The sequence below is a fragment of the Salminus brasiliensis genome, chromosome 4 (genome assembly GCF_030463535.1).
Source record: "Salminus brasiliensis chromosome 4, fSalBra1.hap2, whole genome shotgun sequence".
In the NCBI taxonomy this organism is placed as follows: Eukaryota; Metazoa; Chordata; class Actinopteri; order Characiformes; family Bryconidae; genus Salminus; species Salminus brasiliensis.
Window position 1 is genome coordinate 37,603,687 of NC_132881.1, and position 17,959 is coordinate 37,621,645.

Below are 17,959 nucleotides of genomic sequence, written 5' to 3' on the forward strand. Positions count from 1 at the left end.
TATATTATGAGATGCATAATCTGTGAGTGTATGTCCTCTGTTGATATATTACTGCGTAATACACTACAGGCTGTGCCAGCTACCTCAAAGGAGGATTATAGGAAACAAACTGTAACTTGCACTACTGGCTGTTCAACATAAATAAAAAGAAGGGCATTCGGGGGTTTTGTTGCTTCACCCCTTTTTTATGAGTTGCTTTGGGTTCCTAAACGCTTCCACTTTTCACCCCCAGGTGGGAAGAAATTTTACAAACTGGAACTTGGTGCAACGGTGGCATCCTATTACAGTAGCATGCACGAATTTAGTGAGCTCTCTTAACTATGACCTGGTCTTAAAATATACTTACTCAGAAAAGCTTATCAGAGTAATAGACATGTGTGGCCTAAATAACACGGTAGCACCATCTATAGATTGTTTGCTGTATGTTTTCGACCTCAAGAGTTAGTATTCTTGTCTAGGCCAGCAGTATCACGCACCGGTGCAATCCTAGCCGTATTGCTAGAGCTGCATTGCTGAATCTTTACACACGTGTAGGAACAGATAGCAGTGTATTGCTGTATGCCAAAGGCACCTAGCGAGAGGTTACAGAGAGATGGGCTCTATCAGCGCCATGCACAAGGCGAAGAGGAGCTCTTATCAAAGCCAGCCTGCCACCCCCAGCTGCCTTCCTCTGCAATGCAGTCTTTCACTTTCAGAAAGGACAGAGCCGGGCTTAAATCCTGTCTGACCTTTAATGCCAGACTTCCTCAATCATTCCCCCCCCCCTTTTTTTTTTAAAGAAAGCTTGTTGTCCTTTTTTTTTTTTTTTTTTAGCCTCATTTTGGTGGCTTAAATTATAGCCCTCTTCATATCCACCTGAATAAGCAATGCTTATTGGAGATTGGAAGCAAAACTATGTATACGACTAGGAAATGTCAGTTGCCTTCCCCTTAATATTCTTGAAAAGTGCCTCACACATTGTTGTAACTCTAAAGCCTATGGTTGAATTGGTATTTCACAAAGCAAGTTTACCCCTTTTAGCTATATGACTTACAGAGAAGTTTCAGTGCAACGAGTCTAATGATGCAAAGAACATGTCTGTTGGACAGTGTTCATTTTTAAGTTTTGACATCCATCTGATTGAGGAATCTTGCTTTGTGAAATATCCTCTTGGGATTAATATGTAGTAGTGACCATTTAAAGGTCACAGCTTTGAAACCTTTGTGCCATTTGTGCATGCTTGATACATTTAGCTGTCTTGCCAAGAAACAGATTAAATATGTGACATCGGGATGTGTAAGTATTATTGCCCAAGACTGTGTTCTCGCCACGGATATCTCTGAGCCAGTTCCACAATGTTGAATAAGTTGAAGCCTAATGAAAAAGAGTAAAGAGCAGGATGAGTGCCATACCCAGATAACATTTAAGCTATGTATACATGTCATGTAGTCTTTTTCTTGCATCTGTGTGTTGGACAGGAATAATGTCATAGCAGTGTTGCTTAGTTCTGGAGTGGTCTTGTGACAAGACAAGACAACCATACTCATTTGGCCTCTGCCTTTAATCCAACCATGCAGTAAACACACGTACACACTAGTGAGCAAACGCACACAGTGACAGTGGGCAGGGCCTTGCTCAACGGCCCAACAGTGGCAGCTTGCGAAACCTGGGTATCGAACCTACAACAATCAATCAGCCCTGCCATCAGTCAGCTCTTTTAAGCCTGATTCAGTTCCACAGCTTTGTTTTTACCACTACACCTTCTGACGTCTACCAAGGCACCATTAATGGACATTATTCACAGGCCGCAGCAGTGAGGAGCGATGTTGGAAGGTAACAGAGCTGTTTGGCGTCTGCTGTGAGGGACTATTTCACAGTAGAAACCCTAAAAAAATTTCTGCATCCTATTGCTTTGACTGCACTTGAACTGCTTTCCCTCCAGACATGCGCCTGTTTTCTGCCATTTTTACCCATTCCGCCTAAACCAGGAGGGAAAATACACTCATGCTATGTCTCTCCTCTTGAAATGCAGATCTTGGAAACGAAACTATGATGGAAGCGCTTTATTTTTTAGAATGTCACATTATATGCATTTGTTTATATAGACATTATAACATATATCTGCATTATGTTTATCATTCATCCATCCTGTTCTCAGTCATTCATTATATTGAAGGTCATTGGTATTAGCTGTGGTTTACAGGTAATTTCACACTTCTCATGGGTTGATTAGCTCGCCCCTCGCTGTGTGTTTGACCTTTAGGACAGTGATGTGCTGAACACACGAAACTTATCATTGAAGAGTTTGCTGATTGCAAGTTAAGACAATCCAAAGGGTGGCTGTTGTACGTAAATTGGAGGTCTGTAGGGGCTCAAATGTACTAATTTATCATGTACTATTTATCAGTCTTCTAGAAACTGCTGTCTCTTGGTTTCCTGTGATGTTGGTCAGGGTCACTGCATTAAAGATTCTACACGTTTTCAGTCATGTGACTCAGGCTGGGTGAAAGAAGCCTTTGTAAAAAGACTTAAGTCCCTCTTTAAGGCCTAGATCTAGACTGACCTGTATAGCAAGGGCTAATTGACTGTTGACATAGTGGCTAAACATGATTGTTGAGCATATATGAACGGTTGGTTCTTGGATGTGTGTGCTATATGGTCAGGTATTTTTCCATCTGTTTAGTCCCATGAACCTATAAGTTAGAACTATTCTTGTCATCAATCAAATAATTAGAAAAAAAAATGGATTTAGACTGTAGCATATATAAAAAACATAATGCAATGCAGTGATTACATATTGTTCTGTAAACTTTCAGCACGTGTCTTTGGAGTTTCTCAAGTTAAGTTCATAGAAGGCCATAGAAATGCCATGAATGTCCTTCTGTTGAAATAATGTCTGTCTAAGGACTCTTGCTCTTGGAGGGAGAGCACTTTCTGTTCTGTTTACTGGTTTTATCCTCTAGCAATTTGGGAGGAACACACAGTGGTCTAGAAGTGAAACTGGAAGGGATATTGAGCTTAGCTCTTAAGCTAGAGGGTTATCGCTTCCACAGACCCCACAGCGGTGTAGCTTCTCTGTTCCTGTTTAGTGAAACTTGGCTGCGGTCGGGTGAAGAGAAAAGTGAGCAGGATCATTTTTCTGACCCTCAGATGGTATCTAATAGACCCTTAGGGTCATATCCTGCAGGTACTGAAATGTTAATGGTAATGTAGAGGTCTGGGACCTTAATTTTGAATGCCAGAGTGAGACCGCTGCGCTCAGTACCAGCATTGATTGTAATGAGTTTTACTGTTGCAATAGAAAGTAGTCATGTTATGCAGTGAGAACAGCCTCTACACTGAAACACACACGCAAGGTGCAAAGCTTATTTTAGAGGCATGATTCTCACTTCTCACTCGCACCCTATCTGGAACGGGTGCATGTAAATAGCCAGTGACGGTTCAGAGCACTGGTCACGGACTCGCAATAGGTGTGAGGATACACATGTTTTCAGATTTCAGTTTTGAGTAGAGCCTGCGTATTACTTTTTCTTTTCCAGTACCAATAGACATTTTCAGTATGGCCTGATAACGTATTATTTAGGCCTGTATATGTATATACATGTCTGACATGGCTCATGGTATACCAGGCTAGGTTTGTGACCAGATCCAGCATTGTCTGCTCATATAGGCCCAATGCAACACCAGTCCATTATGCAATTAACATTTCTAATTCTGAGGTCTGATTAAGAAAAAAATCTTGGTTTTGTTTTTTAACAAGTAAAATATATTGAAGTTTTTTTTTTCTTCTATTAACAGGAAAGTCAATTAAAACATTTCTTTAAAAATGTCTTTAATTTTTATTGTCTTCATTGTTAGTAACCAAATGCATAACACCCTCAAGCTGGATTTAAAAGCTGATGGCTACATAAGAATTATCTGGTAACTGAGTTCATAATCTGAATAAACAAATATATTTGCACCTATAATCAACAGGTTTTTTGGCCCTAATTGAGATGCATGCAAAAACAAATTGGTTTTGATCATTGACCGATAGACACACGACAGAACGTTTCCTGAAAGAAACGTGTCCATAGAGATTTGGTGCATAAAAAAATAACTTGCTTATAAATTTAATATTTTCTTTCTTTATTTATGTTTTTACAAAAACAAAATATGCTAGTAGAAAACTACTAAACATCATTTCTGCTAATAAAGAACAGTCCAATAATCCAAAATAAAGTAAATGGGAGACCCTCGGAAGAGAGTGTGGGACATGTCGACGATAGATTCTTTTTTTCAAGCAGCGATTTTTGAATGGTGTACTGAAATCATTGCACACATTATTTACAGTCAGTGAAAATATACACATTTTTCTTTGAATATATTTCTGCTCCGTCTATGATGAGTCCACTTGAAAGGATTACTGTGGTTTGTCGGCATTGCTTTGAATACTAGGACACTGAAGAGCTTTCATTTTCTTTTCTTGTTTCTCATTATTATAATTCCATTGTATCAGATCCGGTTTTGAATGGTCGAGCTCTCTGATGTGCAGCTGAGAAGAGGTTGCTCTGTACTGCTGATCTGAGACCTGTCTTCTGTGTTGAAATGGGTGAAGGCTAGGATAGTGAGTCTACATTGACATGTGTAAAAGTTAGGATTAAGCTGATCCTAGATCATCTTTTTCAGACTGTAAATTGGGTGAGAATAACCTGAGCGTTAGCTGCTTATCCCTGTCCCACTGTTACACGTCCCAAAGAGTCTTAGGCTTAGTAAGTTCCCACAGTCATTAACGTCCCAATTTCTGTCTAGGGCACAGCAGCAAAGACATCAGAGCTTAATAAGATGAGGGGTGGGGTAAGGAAGTGGTTCTTCATGTTTCAGTCGATGTGTCAGTATGTGTAATGGTGGTGTTCTCACTATATATTATGACCTTGTATTTTTATTTCATTATTTTAAAAGAAAAAAAGGAAAACAGTACTATTTACTGATGAACAGAGAGGACATTATTAATTATTAATTATTATAGAATTAATTTTCTTGCTTGTCCTTAGTGTTGCTTGACTCCATGACTTCAGCATTTAGTCACAACGCTTGGTAGGCTGATCTCTTGCTGATGTGTGAGTAATAAATCAAATACAGTGATAATGTAGTGGGCTTATGGACTAGGCATGGGCTAATGAAGAAAAGCACTGACAAGTTCAGTTATAATAGCTATAATAATATAGTTATAATCTTTTTTTTTTTTTTACATATTGCACATATGTACAGCCACCATCATGCAAAAACCTCAGTGTCTTAAATGGCAACTTTGCAAAAGAGGTACCAGTCCTTCTCAGCTATAAATGGAAGTCCATGCAAAAGTATCTAATTCTGGGTCATTTTGGTTGATTTCTGCTGGTCTGTTAATCGTGAAATTTTGAAACAAATTCAAATCAAGACAAATTGTAAAAATGGCTAAATGGAGATACAAGGTTTTTTTTCAGGATATAAAGGTTATAGGTTTGATTAATTTTCGTAAAGTCATCTCTCAAGTTCAACACACCCTGTAATTGACTTTTGGGCTGTACTGTACTATACAGGATATGAAATGCCACATTGATACATATGTGTTACTGTGAACCGTAATAATTGACACGGTCTTCTTTTCTCCATATAGGCCTGTATGCATTACCCACTATCTGTGCATTATCTGCCATAGGGCACAGAGGCGACAGCAGGCCCAGGCTTGGGTTTCTTAGGGAGGATTGCATTTCCATGCTGTTGTATCAGAGCCTGTCATGAGGGAGGCAGGGTTACGGGAACAGGAGTAAGAGAAGATCGCAGAACGTTGAGAAGCTTTTCTTTGTTCCTCACTCAGCTCTGCTCCTGTGGAGACGCCTGTCCACTTTCCCCCGTTCGGTATGCAGCTCGTCTTCAGCCGATCTATTTCCATTTGGGCCTTTTGTTTGTCTTTGCCCACCGGTCGCTTTTGGAGAGCTGTCTGTCAGTATTGCAACTTCATCCGTGATGTGCACAAAGCTTCTGCTGTCAAACATGATGCATTACAGTGAGGATGAGTGTTCACATGCAGAACCAAGGGCACTGGATATATAAGCTACTGTACAAAGGCTTGTTTAGAGGTACATCATTTCTCTTTGAAAAACATAAAAAAGGAGTGTTTTTAAGAAGGTAGTGTTCTGGGAAATGGTCTGACCTTCCCCAAGTAAGCTCTTGAAGAATCTAGATCATTAAAATAGCAGCGTTAAATGACCGTGCTGATCTTATTTTGTCCCACGTGGTCACCTCATGGCCTTTTGATCTGGCCGTACTGGAGGTTAATGGTTTCGTTGTGATAAGAGAGCGGTTCCTTCTTCTTAAGTCATTTGAGCGGCTCTGCCTCACTCAACATGTTTTATGCAGGACCACAGGATGGAAAGAATCACCTGAGAGAATGGTCGAGTGAGGTGGAGAGCAGAAACTGTCCTCCTGCTCCCCCACCGGAGCGGTGCACATTGGGGCGGACAGTGCTGACAGAGGACCAGAGATTTGGCTTGCATTATTTATAGCGAGCCAGAGCTTTTAATTATAAATGCAGTATTATGCGATTGGGCTGAGCCGACTGTTCCCTAGCATCTAGTAGCAGGCTGACGAAACCGCAGGTCAGTATGGGTAGAGGATGCAGTGAGGCAGCAGGCTGGACTCTGAAGAATTACCATTAAAACGAGAGCATAACATGGTCTTTGATGGTGTTTAAGAATAGCTTTACCTCCTGCAGGTGCAGTGCACCATCAGTGTTCCGTTAGTCGGCCTGTATCTTTTTTTTTTTTTTTTTTTTTTTTTTTTTTTTTCCTGAAACACTCACACAGTGCTGGATTATTATAGATGGATCTAAGCCAAGTGTGCAGGTGTTTTGCTGCTGCTGAAATCAATTTTTGACATCTTATGACCTTCACACTTACTTAATTTCTCAGTTTTGATGCTCAGTCACGCTGTCATTTGTGAACTGCTCTGGCTACGTGTAATCATTAATTCATGCATCAAAAATATATTCCATTAACTTCTCCTAATTGGAGGAACGTAGGACACATCAGTGCCCAGAAGGAGCCCAGAATCCGGCCGATATGTTGCTGATTATCAGCACATGACTAGCTATTCATTTGAATGGAGCAGTCTTCTCCCACACTCTCTGTTTAGGTGGGGATTGTGTACAGAATGACGATTAATCATTGTTTCAGTCAGCCAGTGAAATGCCAAATGCTCAAGGTTCAGTGTAATTAAGGAAATAGGAATGTAAATGTCACGCTGGCAGAATGAAAATAAACAGCTGTGACAAATCATCAGGCCGCCAGCACACAACAGGAAAATGAAGGACTGAAATGGGGTATTTTTCTGACCATTTAGCGCCTGGTCAGAACAATCAGGAATTCAGATATCATGGTACATGGTAATGTGTGTGGCATAAATATAAATGACATAAATACACAGTCTCAGTCAGAATGTTATGAGCGGGTATTATTTGGGTGGTGGGTCATTCTTAGCACTGCAGTGACGCTGACGTGGTATATATATATAAAAAGAAGTACCTCCCTTTAGTCTACCCTTGACTTTCCATTTGCCATTATCAAGTGTTTATGTCCTTGTGTCTAGTAAGAGTGGTCCAGGCAAGTGTTAGGCTGTTAGATTATGTTGATTACTCAGTCAGTCTCTTGCCTGCTTGGAAGGACAAGAGCAAATACAACAAAAAATAGTATGGGGGGTTTGCTGAAGTTAGTGGTAAGCAGACTAATTTCTGTGCACGGTTGCTGTAGTCAGCCTTACGTAGCACAGCCTAAAAAGGGGGACTGTGGAAAGTGACTGCTTTGCTCTTAGTGGAAAACCATAGCCATAGCAGTCACGTACACTGCAGCGTCAAGAAGGGTGTTAAAGAGGCTTGTTATGCATTTCTCGTAAAGAATGGATGGAATGTGCTCCTCTATTGCTCATTTAGTTTCTATACTTTGGTTTATTGAACTGCCTCATCAGTCATTCCATGAGTCATGAGCTCTTGTTCTTGTTGACCAGAGTGTCGAAAATTCAAACGATTATCAGAAGGGCTGAAAATGGCATCTTTAAAATATGAGCATTAAGGTATGTAGGCCAAAAACCTTTATAGTGTCTATAATTTGTCAAGCCATAAAATTGACCCTTTGTTCAGACTCAGTAAACCCAGGTCTTCTGAACCTCCCAGTTTCATCCATCACACCCACGTTCATGGTGTGCAGATGGGTAGATGTGAGAAGAGCTGAAGAAGCAAAACAGAAAGTAGCGAAGGATGTTCTTTCTGAGGTTCCCAGAGCAAAGCATCGTGGCATTTGGCAGACCTCCATCCGTGTGTCACCACAGGACATTAGTCAGACTGGCTCATCCAGGCCCTGTTCTCCAGGGTGTCCAGATCCGGTTCTGTTTGGGGATTTCCTTTCTCAAACGCATCTGATTCAGTTCAACAGTTAATTACCAGCTTTGGTAGGTGTGTTTGAGCACCAAACTCACCAGACTGTGCAGAGCTCCGGCCTTTTATCAAAAACAAACATCCTAGTCTAACCCTGCCGGTATCCTGTAACCATTCGCATGCTGTGCCTTGTCCGGTTCCAGTCTGGACTTTGAATAGCTGTGCTTTTGGACAGGATTATTATTATTTTGTTGTTCATTGGCTTGATGTATTGACCTCTATTCTTGGATCAGACAGAAGGCAGGAAATTGCACTTATTGGACAATTGGACGTGGTCATCATCAAATCTGTTTTGAACAGTTTAGAGGGCTTTTTTCCCTTTCTTTCCCTTGCCTTTCTTTTAGCCTTTCACCTCAGATTTTTGTCTGTGAGGCTGAGCTAATGATCTTGTTTAACTTGTGCTTAGTCACTGACCCAGAATGCTGTGCTGTTTTCCAGCGCTGATTCTCTCTCGCACTCTCGCTCTTGTGCTCGCTCTCCTTTCTATTACTCCCTTTTCTCTCGCTGCCTTTCTCCACCTCTCGCTCTCTCTGTTTCCTTAAAAGCAGGTAGATCTGTCGGGGACTCTGATTTCCGTTGCCCCGCCTCTCGCGAGACTAAGCCCTGACTTGACCCCTTTTTCTGTTTTTGCAGTGACTTTGCTGCTTAAGCAGACCTTCACTCTTGGCTGTCTCTCATTCCTCCCTCCACCTACTTTTCGAAACCGGCAGATATTACCTTACATGCCTTTTCAGTGCCAGTGGGCACGAACAATGCAGCGGCAAGCTTCCACGGCAATCCACCGAAAAGAATACAGTTATCAAGATTGGTCTGAGACCGGCAGCGACACAGACACACTCCCACATTAAAGAGAACTCGTAGTTAAACTCAGATGATCAAAAACAGGATGCAGACCCATCTCGAGTCGGATTCCAAATCAAAGTCCAAAAGTAATTGATAATTCTGCTCTGAATGGCTCTGTAAATGCATCTGCTGGAGGCTGCTGCTGGGATTAGGCTCAAGTCCCATCAGTTCTTCTTTAAGAGTGTGTCGTCATCTTGGCTGCTCTCCAGACGCAAGATTTCTTTTGCATCCCTGCCGTCTCAGACTAGACGGTGCTACTCTTGTCTAGATTATTTGAAAAATCAATACAATATGGATTAATAGTATGACAGCTGTAGCTTTAACAGCACCACTCAGAATTGAATGTGTTGCACCTGTATGTCTTTAAATTGATTTATATTGTCCATAGAAATATCCTTAAAACAAAAGTGAGAGCCTGGCTATTACTTATTTGATATCCGCCATTTGTATGGACATTTTATTCCTATTGCAGCACCAGGTGGGAGGAAAGTAGAATGTGTATATTTACCAGAAAATTCCCCAGAAAAAGAGTGAGTTCACCCTTTACCTTTATCACGCCTTCATTTTTTTTAAAGAAATCGGCAGGTAGATTTTTTCACACCTCCAAAGCTCTCAAATCTTGTGTTGTTTTTGTATGTTTTGTTTTTTTTCCTGTTTTTTTCTTTCATGATCATGTCCTTTCAGACTCACACTTGTGGAGTGTTTTTTTTTTGTTTGTTTTTTTCTCTCTTAGATAAAATGTGAAAGTGGAATTTCTGAAAGTGTACTTTTTTATGTCTCTCAAAGATGGCAAAGTGATGTTTGTTTGATAGGGACCATTTTAGTGGCCTACCACACCTTAGGAGTCTGAATTTTAAGTAATATGTGTCCACGTTTCCTCCTGAAAATGTTTTCTCCTAATTTCTGTTTTGACTGGAAATGATAGAATTACTAGTCGGTCATGTTTGCTCATCGTCCTCTTCCTCCTTCTGTCTTTCAGGAGCTGCTGGGTGTGTTTCGCTACAGATGAGGACGACCGTACGGCTGAGTGGGTTCGACCGTGCCGGTGCCGTGGCTCCACAAAGTGGGTGCATCAGGCCTGCCTTCAGCGATGGGTGGACGAGAAGCAGCGCGGCAACAGCACGGCTCGAGTGGCCTGTCCTCAGTGCAACGCAGAGTACCTCATCGTCTTTCCCAAGCTCGGTACGCTTAACACAGCTGCAGAATTTTACATAGCAAGCAGCCAAAAGCACAAAACCCAAAGAACAGGATGGTAGAATAAAACACATGCTTTACAGAGACCCATCAGTTGGTACTCTTAAAGCAAAGCAAAACTCTGCACCAGCTGACTGAATAGACTCAGCCACTGTGAGATTAGTTTTTGGTTTGTACTAAACAGAAGCTAAAGACTAGCCTACGAAGTTACAGTGATTTTGGATTGAGGGTTTAACGTGTCTACAGTGAGCCAAGTTGCCCAGTGCTTTTCAGGACAAAAGAGACTCCCTCTCAGTGTATAATTAGTTTGCAGCAGCAGTCTTGTGGAAAGGGCAGAGAGAAAATACGACAATTTTGTCGCAGGGGATTTAGCATTTTTATTTTTAACAGCCTTTGAGAGTTTGGCCCTCAGTCTCACCTTATTGGCGCACCTGTTTTACAGCATAGTGTGCCCATGACTGCACTGAGGCATTAAACCCCCCCAAACAGACTACAGTGAGTGCCCCCTGCTGACCTAGACAACCTAGACACTGCCTCTTCCAACAACCATCCTCAATTGTCCCGAGGAGGTCCCTATCAACTAAACTCTTTCGACAGTTGCCCTCATGAATTACATTGCAAGGGCAGATCTCAGAAAAGCAAAGGGATGTTTTAGAGAACGGGAGCTGTCCAGCGATTATTACAGGGTTTGAACATTTGCAGAAAGCTAGCAATCAGCTAAGAATCCTGGATACTGAAAAGCTATCATTTATGTACACATCAAGGGCTCAGTCAAAGACATTATCCTTTACAGCTCAGGGGTTCTTAGCTTTACAGGAAACTGACCTTAAATAATCACATCACAATCAAGTATTCAAAAAATAGATATTGACCATGTTATGCAGTCCTAATCCACTCAACTCAATGGTTCATGGCCTACGTTCCTGCACGGACGTTGCAGTTTAATTATACTTATAGCTTTAAGGTCCATGTGTGCTACAGGCCCTCGTGAGGAATACTTTAAATATGAAGCTGCGTAGGAATGCGAAGATTAGTTATAGATGTGAATTTTCGTAGTTGGTTCTGTTTTCGTGTTATGCTGTCTTGACAGAGCTGCCAGATTTCAAATCCATCAGTGGAACCATGCAACGTGGTCTCTTATTCGCATAGAACCTTCTTCTCCTCCTCCCTTTTTCATTCAGCATCCCTTTTTGATTCCTCAGTTAAGATGGCTCATGTAACCAAACTACATCAGAGTAAAAAGTAGGTGAAATGATGAACAGCTGAGTTCAAAAGGAAGCTTCCTGGTTTAGTGTATTTACTCATCTCTTGTGTTGGTGGAGTCTTGCTGACACAACAAGGTCTTTATCAGACACAACAGGGTCTCTGCTACATGTCAGACATCCAATAAACCTGTCAGCACTTTCAAAATCCCACTTTGTGTATACAACCCCTCACCCACTCAGTGTCTGCTCCATCAGCTTGCAGTTTTAAAGGAGAAACGAGAGGTTTAAAAAGTGAAATGCTTCAGATTAAGTAATATTATCCATCGGGACTGTTGTGTGGTGCGTGGTTACTGGCAAACTGTGGTCAGAGTGATTCATAAGCAATAGACCTAGGTGTTACTTGGTGCACAGCTTGTCTGTGCTGATGGCAGTAAACGGGGCATTGGGGTATTTATAGAGCACTCGGTGTGCTGCCAGTCATGATCTGCTATATCTGCCGCACTCAACTCCCCATCAGTCTAGCACACAGTGACCGATGCACAGAGTGCCCATTCTGTCACTGCAGTTTTGCTCACTCACTCTCTTAATCATGACTGGATTGCTGACTTTTAGATTGCATTGGTTACATTTCTTGCATGTTAAGGGGAAGGCATTTGTGTAGTAAGCAGAGGTTTAGGGTAGAATCTACAGTAAAATATAAAAAGAAGTAGAAAGACTATAGAACGGACAACATTATGTAGCAGTTTACCTCAGAATAAACAAGCTTAATAAAGTCATGTTGATGCCTCCCTGACTTTGACTGAGGAGAATACTGTCTCAGGCTTGGCATGCCGGCAACTGCACTGTCTAAGTGCTAAAGCGGGAAGGACAGCGCTTACGAACTGCATATTGCTGCGTAACCCGAGTCATGTTTGTGGAAAGTACTGTAATATTACTCTATCGTGTCAGTCCGCTGCTGCTCTCACTTTCAGGGACTGCTCTGTATCTCTCAACTTGTCCAGAAACGCAGGTGTAAAGCATGTCCTTGAGGGCTGTGTCAAGGTGTAAATTACACTTCTTGATGCAAAAATGGTTACAAACACAGTGTGATGCCTGTTTTCAGGTAACAACTTGGCCTGAAATTTATCCAAAATAACAGTAGATATCACAAACCTCGATTATCACCACTGTAACAAAACTATTTCTCCTCAGTGCAGCATTTTACATCAAACTAAATTCAGTTTTTTTGCAGCCTTAATTGTATTGACATTTGCATTAGTGAAGTCACTGCTGACTGTTTTACTAATTGAGCAATCTACCAAACAATAAAACTGAATGATTACTAACCATCCAAACCACTCTCAACCTCTCACAGGTTCTAAAGTACCTCGCTGGAAGTATGGCAATTCTTTAGAAAGACTTTATTTATGTAATGTTTCTTACTCTAAGATTATTATTATTATTATACTTTTTAAACTGAGTAATTAGGTTTAGTCAAGTAGTTGTGACCGCTTTAGTTTGCATTTTCTTATTTTTCCAGTGGGATCTGGTAGAATCTTTTTACATCAACTCTCTTTCTAACATGTTCATCGGGTAGTATGTTACGAACATCCTCTACAGAGCTTTAGCTAAGAATGTGCGTGCTCATTCTCAGTGTTTCTGCAAATCCATGCTGGGGATTTGATTCTGCAGTGAGTGTTCTGAATGTCATCTCTGATTTTAATAATCCCTGTGTTAGATGGGTCTATTGGTCAGTCACAGTGTGATTTCTCTCTCTTCCTTTTTTTGTCCTGTTATGCCCCAGACAGTCCCCTTATGTAAATCGATTATGCAAAATGAATCGGACTGAATTAGCTTAGCTTACCTGTCTGACCGTCTTTCATTCTTTCTCATTCTTTCCGGTCAACCTGTCTGTCTGTTGGTCTGTCTGTCTGTCTGGCTAATATTGGTTTATTTCTGGATAATGCTGTTTGTCACTCCACCTCCTCAACTGTGGCCAGCTGTGAAATTGCACTGCATGTGTTCTCCGTTCACCTTCAGAAAGAAAAGATGGAGCTAAGGGAAAGGGAAGAGGGAGACCGAGTGAGAGCAAGGGAGGGCCACCTTAGTCTCATTTTGTAAGAGCTTTTCCAGCTTTTCCACTTTTCCAAGCTCTTACTCCTGGCCTGGGTGTCTGCCAATGAATATTTGATTTGGGACTTGAGTTATTTGAAGAAAGAGACTTCTTGAAGCTGTACAAGATGGATGCTGCCAGAGGATGGACACAAAGGAAAATACTTCTTCACCGCTAACAAAAGATGACATGGAGAAGAAGCATGTGTCTTATTGTAAATGATGAAGTCTTTGTCATAAAGCTTTGGTATTGTACAGCTCTGCTTTAGCATGCTGTAGTTGTAAAGATGACGGAGGGATGTAAATGTTAAACGTCTCTATTAAAAGTGACTTTTTGGCAAAAATGCTAACTCTCGCATTACATTTTTATAATACATAATTTGAGGTTGCCAAAGAAGTAGAGATGGCCAGCAAAACAGTAACGGTACATCATAAAAGAGCTGAATATGCATTGGCTCTGTTATCAGGAGTTGCTACAGGGTGTCCCAGAAAGCATAATTGGCCCTCCCTCCACCCCCTAATCATAATACTAGTCAGTACTGTCATCTGGTAGCTGTTGTAACAGAGGTAGCGCTTGGCATTCTTCTCCAAACAGGGGTTCCGCTGTCCGGTGATGTTGCATTAGCAGCAGTTGTGGTAGACTGGCTTCACATGACTTGGCACATGCTAGCCTTCACCGGGGGGGGGGGGGCATTATATGGGGGGGGGTTGGTCCTAGCTAACTGAACGAATCCATCAGATCTAGTCATGAAACAAATCTAACTTGAAACAACACAGATTTCTATTAGCACAAACTTGGCTGTGTTTGAGTAATTTGAGCTGAAATCATACTTGGAGATGCTGATCTTAACTAAAGTGCTTCGTGCAGTTATCAAATTATCTAGAATACTGACAATACCTACAGGGTGCTCAAATTTACCAATATACCATCATCTTGATGCATCACCTACCCCTACTCTCTAAACTATATTCAGCTTCGTGCTCTCTTTCGTAATTTAGTGCTTTTACCCTGAATTCCTGAAGCAGTTGTCTGTCTGACTTGCATTGTGCATGAAGACAGACTGCTGAATAATTACCCCATACTGAGAGGAAGATGCTGGAGGCTCTATCCCAGCAAACATCTCCTCCTCCTTCTCCTGCTTGCTCACTATACATGGGACTACAGGCCCCCTGAGTTAGTGTAGGTGTGCGTGTGTTTTAGTTGTCTTTGCTGTTTTTTATTTATTTATTTTGTGTGTGTGTGGGGTGGGAGTGATGGGTTATGGGTGTGTTTAGGTCATTCAGCCCACAGTAGGTGAATGCTCATCTAGTTTATTGCTAGCCTGGATGTGATGAATCACCTAAAACGTGAGTCTAAAAATAATTCAGCCGTTGGACAGCACCCATGCAATCAGCAGACAGAGCTGCCCTTACCCATGAGCACGCTCCGAGAAAGAGGGACAGGCCCTAGTGCTGTCAGCAGTTATTACTGTTACATTTGTGGGATACCCAATGCATTAATATAGCTTATCTATGCTAAGACAGAAAGGACTGGAATATGCAGTGTAATATTCATGTATTTGTCAGTACCTGGAATTTTTATTTGTTTATTCTTTACAGGATTGTGTGTTACTGTAGTCAGGGGCCTGCAAAGATGAAGGGATCAAGTTTTTCCAGATTGCTTCCTAAAGATTGAACTGTATCGCTTGATGCTGGTGCACACCCTGGAGGACTCCGCGTCGGTACTGTGCAAGAGTGCTGCAGTAGAAGAGCTCATTGCGGTCTTCTAGAGCTGGCTTCAGTCACAAGATTAACAGCGGTTTTAGAAACATACACACACACAGAGAGAGAGAGAGAGAGTGAGAGAGTTAGCGTCTTAAGAATGAAATTCCTGCCTGTTGTTAACCTACTTCTATTTTAGATCTGAGTGCCTGAGACAGTGCCCAGCTGAAGTTCCACAGTGTTCCAGTTCTGGTAATGATTGGTAAAACAGTTTTGAGGTTGCTGCTCACCATGTGTGGACAGAGGCATTAGCGCATAAGTGGTGCTGTATTTCAGACGTTTCAATTCTTCACTGAAGAGAAGCATTAGTCACCGGTCACCATCAAGGAGTCGCAACAGTTTCTAATGATTTAACAGTGTTTTTCTTCAGAGGCGAGATGATTCCTTATCCTTCCTGATTACTGCTGCATGTTTCTGATTCCATGTTAAATTGCTCAATTTAACATGGAGCAATGGCAAGAGCAGTGGCTTTTGTTTATAGTGATGATCTTAGCAATATACCAGTGAGCCGTTTAGCTCAGATCTGTTGAATACACCTAGTAGTTGGGTCTGATTTAAGGTCTGATCAAAAAAAGCTTTAGACTTCGTTTGGGACCGGCCCGAGACCCCCTCTTCGTAAAGGTCTTGTGCGGTTGTTTTGGTCAGCACCAGAGTGTGATTACTGTATTCACACCTGTCCAGACGAATTGCACCAAGGGGGAAAACAAACCAGGGTTCATGTGTGAAAACGCCCTAAAACTACAGAGAAACAGCAAAGTCCTTGTCCCTTGCCTGCTGCCTTCCCTGATGCAGAGCTCCGGAACATAGTTTTTTTCTCATCATGATTGTGAATTGGCAGGGTGGTGTGCACTCGATTTGCACCCCTTTTTTTTTTTATTATCTTAATTAAAGAATCTGTGGCTAGTGGCAGAAATAAATGCCTCAGCATTTTTTTTTTTTCAATAGCCATTAAGGATGACCTACTCCCTCCAACCCTTCCAGCGCTGCCATGCTGTAGTGCTTAGGCAGGGAGAAAGCGGAAGAGATTGCGACACCGTCATCAGAGTGTCGGATGGATGAATGTTCCAGCAAGGAATCGATGGGCTTGGCACACGCAGGTGGAGCTTAAAGCATGGCCCTGTAAAGTGCCTGCACAGAGAATGAGGGGGGAAAAGCTCATGAGTACTTAGAAGATTAAATGTGTGGAGTGATTTTCCTCTGCCTGTGAACATCAGCATAACAAATTGATAGGGAGGGGGGGGAACGGGCCTTATTCTAGACTCTTCAAGCTAGTGGGTATTTTTGCCATGTCGATGTTTGTCATCCATTCCTGTTTGAGTCGGAACCCCAGGTTTATTTGCTCCTTCAAAATACAACATGCACAGACAAAGTATTGCATTTACAAGGAAACTTTGACTGAGATGATTTGAATTTTGTAAGACGCTCCTCCAACAGTTGTGACATTTTAATCCCATGCGTTCATAGTTTTCCAGTTATAGCTCCAGCACCGAAATCCTACGTGCCTTCTCCTCATGGCAGTGGTTGGCTTATTTGACCGCTTGTGGTAAACACTCATAATTAATCGCTTCAGTGTGATAAATGGCTTCTTATTCTTGATTTGCACTGCGGCTGGTGTCGGAAATAGCAAGGAGGACTAATAATAGTGCCGGAAAAAGCAAGCCTTATTTATATGGAGTGAGCCAGTGATGTGAATTTTGACCATGTGAGAACAAGGGTGTGTGTTTTGGAAGCTGGAGAACATGTTGACTGCTCAGAAGAGGGGGATATGAGACAGTAGAAGAGGAAAAGGGGAAAATATGAACTGTATTGAGAGGAAGGCACTCATCAGTGTGAGTGTGTGTGTGTGTGTGTGTGTGTGTGTGTGTGTGTGTGTGTGTGTGCTTGATCCTTTCTTTGCCAGCCTGCGGTGCCATGGTGATGGTGCCACGCAATCTGCTTTATAAAGACAATGAGAAAAGAGGTCTGAACTTGCTCTGCCTCCATCTTCATAAGATCATTAGGTAGGAATTTAGCACTGGCCTTCGGTAGACTACATTTAAGTCATTCTTAGACTGCTTTCGCATAGCTGTCTGAAGAAAGAGCTGACATTGATGATGTCAGAAATAGATGTTTCTGCTCTCTCTATCTATCTCTCTCTCTCATATATATATATATATATATATATATATATAAAATATGAGTGATATTGGTAAAGTATATTCCTTCACTGTCTTCATTACAACATCTCCAAAGCTCTCCTCTTTCGGGTCTGTTATTATTTATAATCATCTTCCAACTCAGGTTAGCTGGTGATGGAATTGAACAAATTGAAGCTCTGGCTGGGGGCATTCAGGAGAAATCTGGAACCAAAATTGGTTCTTCAAACTAGCTCACAAGCTCTCAACTACTTGCCTCAAAAGGAGAAATTCTCGTTACTTTTTGCTGTATTTATGTTTAC

The 17,959-nt window shown here is 41.7% G+C and overlaps 1 protein-coding gene across 1 annotated transcript in view; it reads left to right on the forward strand.

Annotated features, from left to right (window-relative positions):
• The window catches only part of marchf5 (membrane-associated ring finger (C3HC4) 5), a 31,152-nt gene that overhangs the window by 3,742 nt on the left and 9,451 nt on the right, over positions 1-17,959 (forward strand). The window contains exon 2 of the mRNA XM_072678300.1: positions 10,251-10,453. Within this exon, the coding sequence (XP_072534401.1) occupies positions 10,251-10,453 (203 nt within the window). The remainder of the gene's footprint in view (positions 1-10,250; positions 10,454-17,959) is intronic.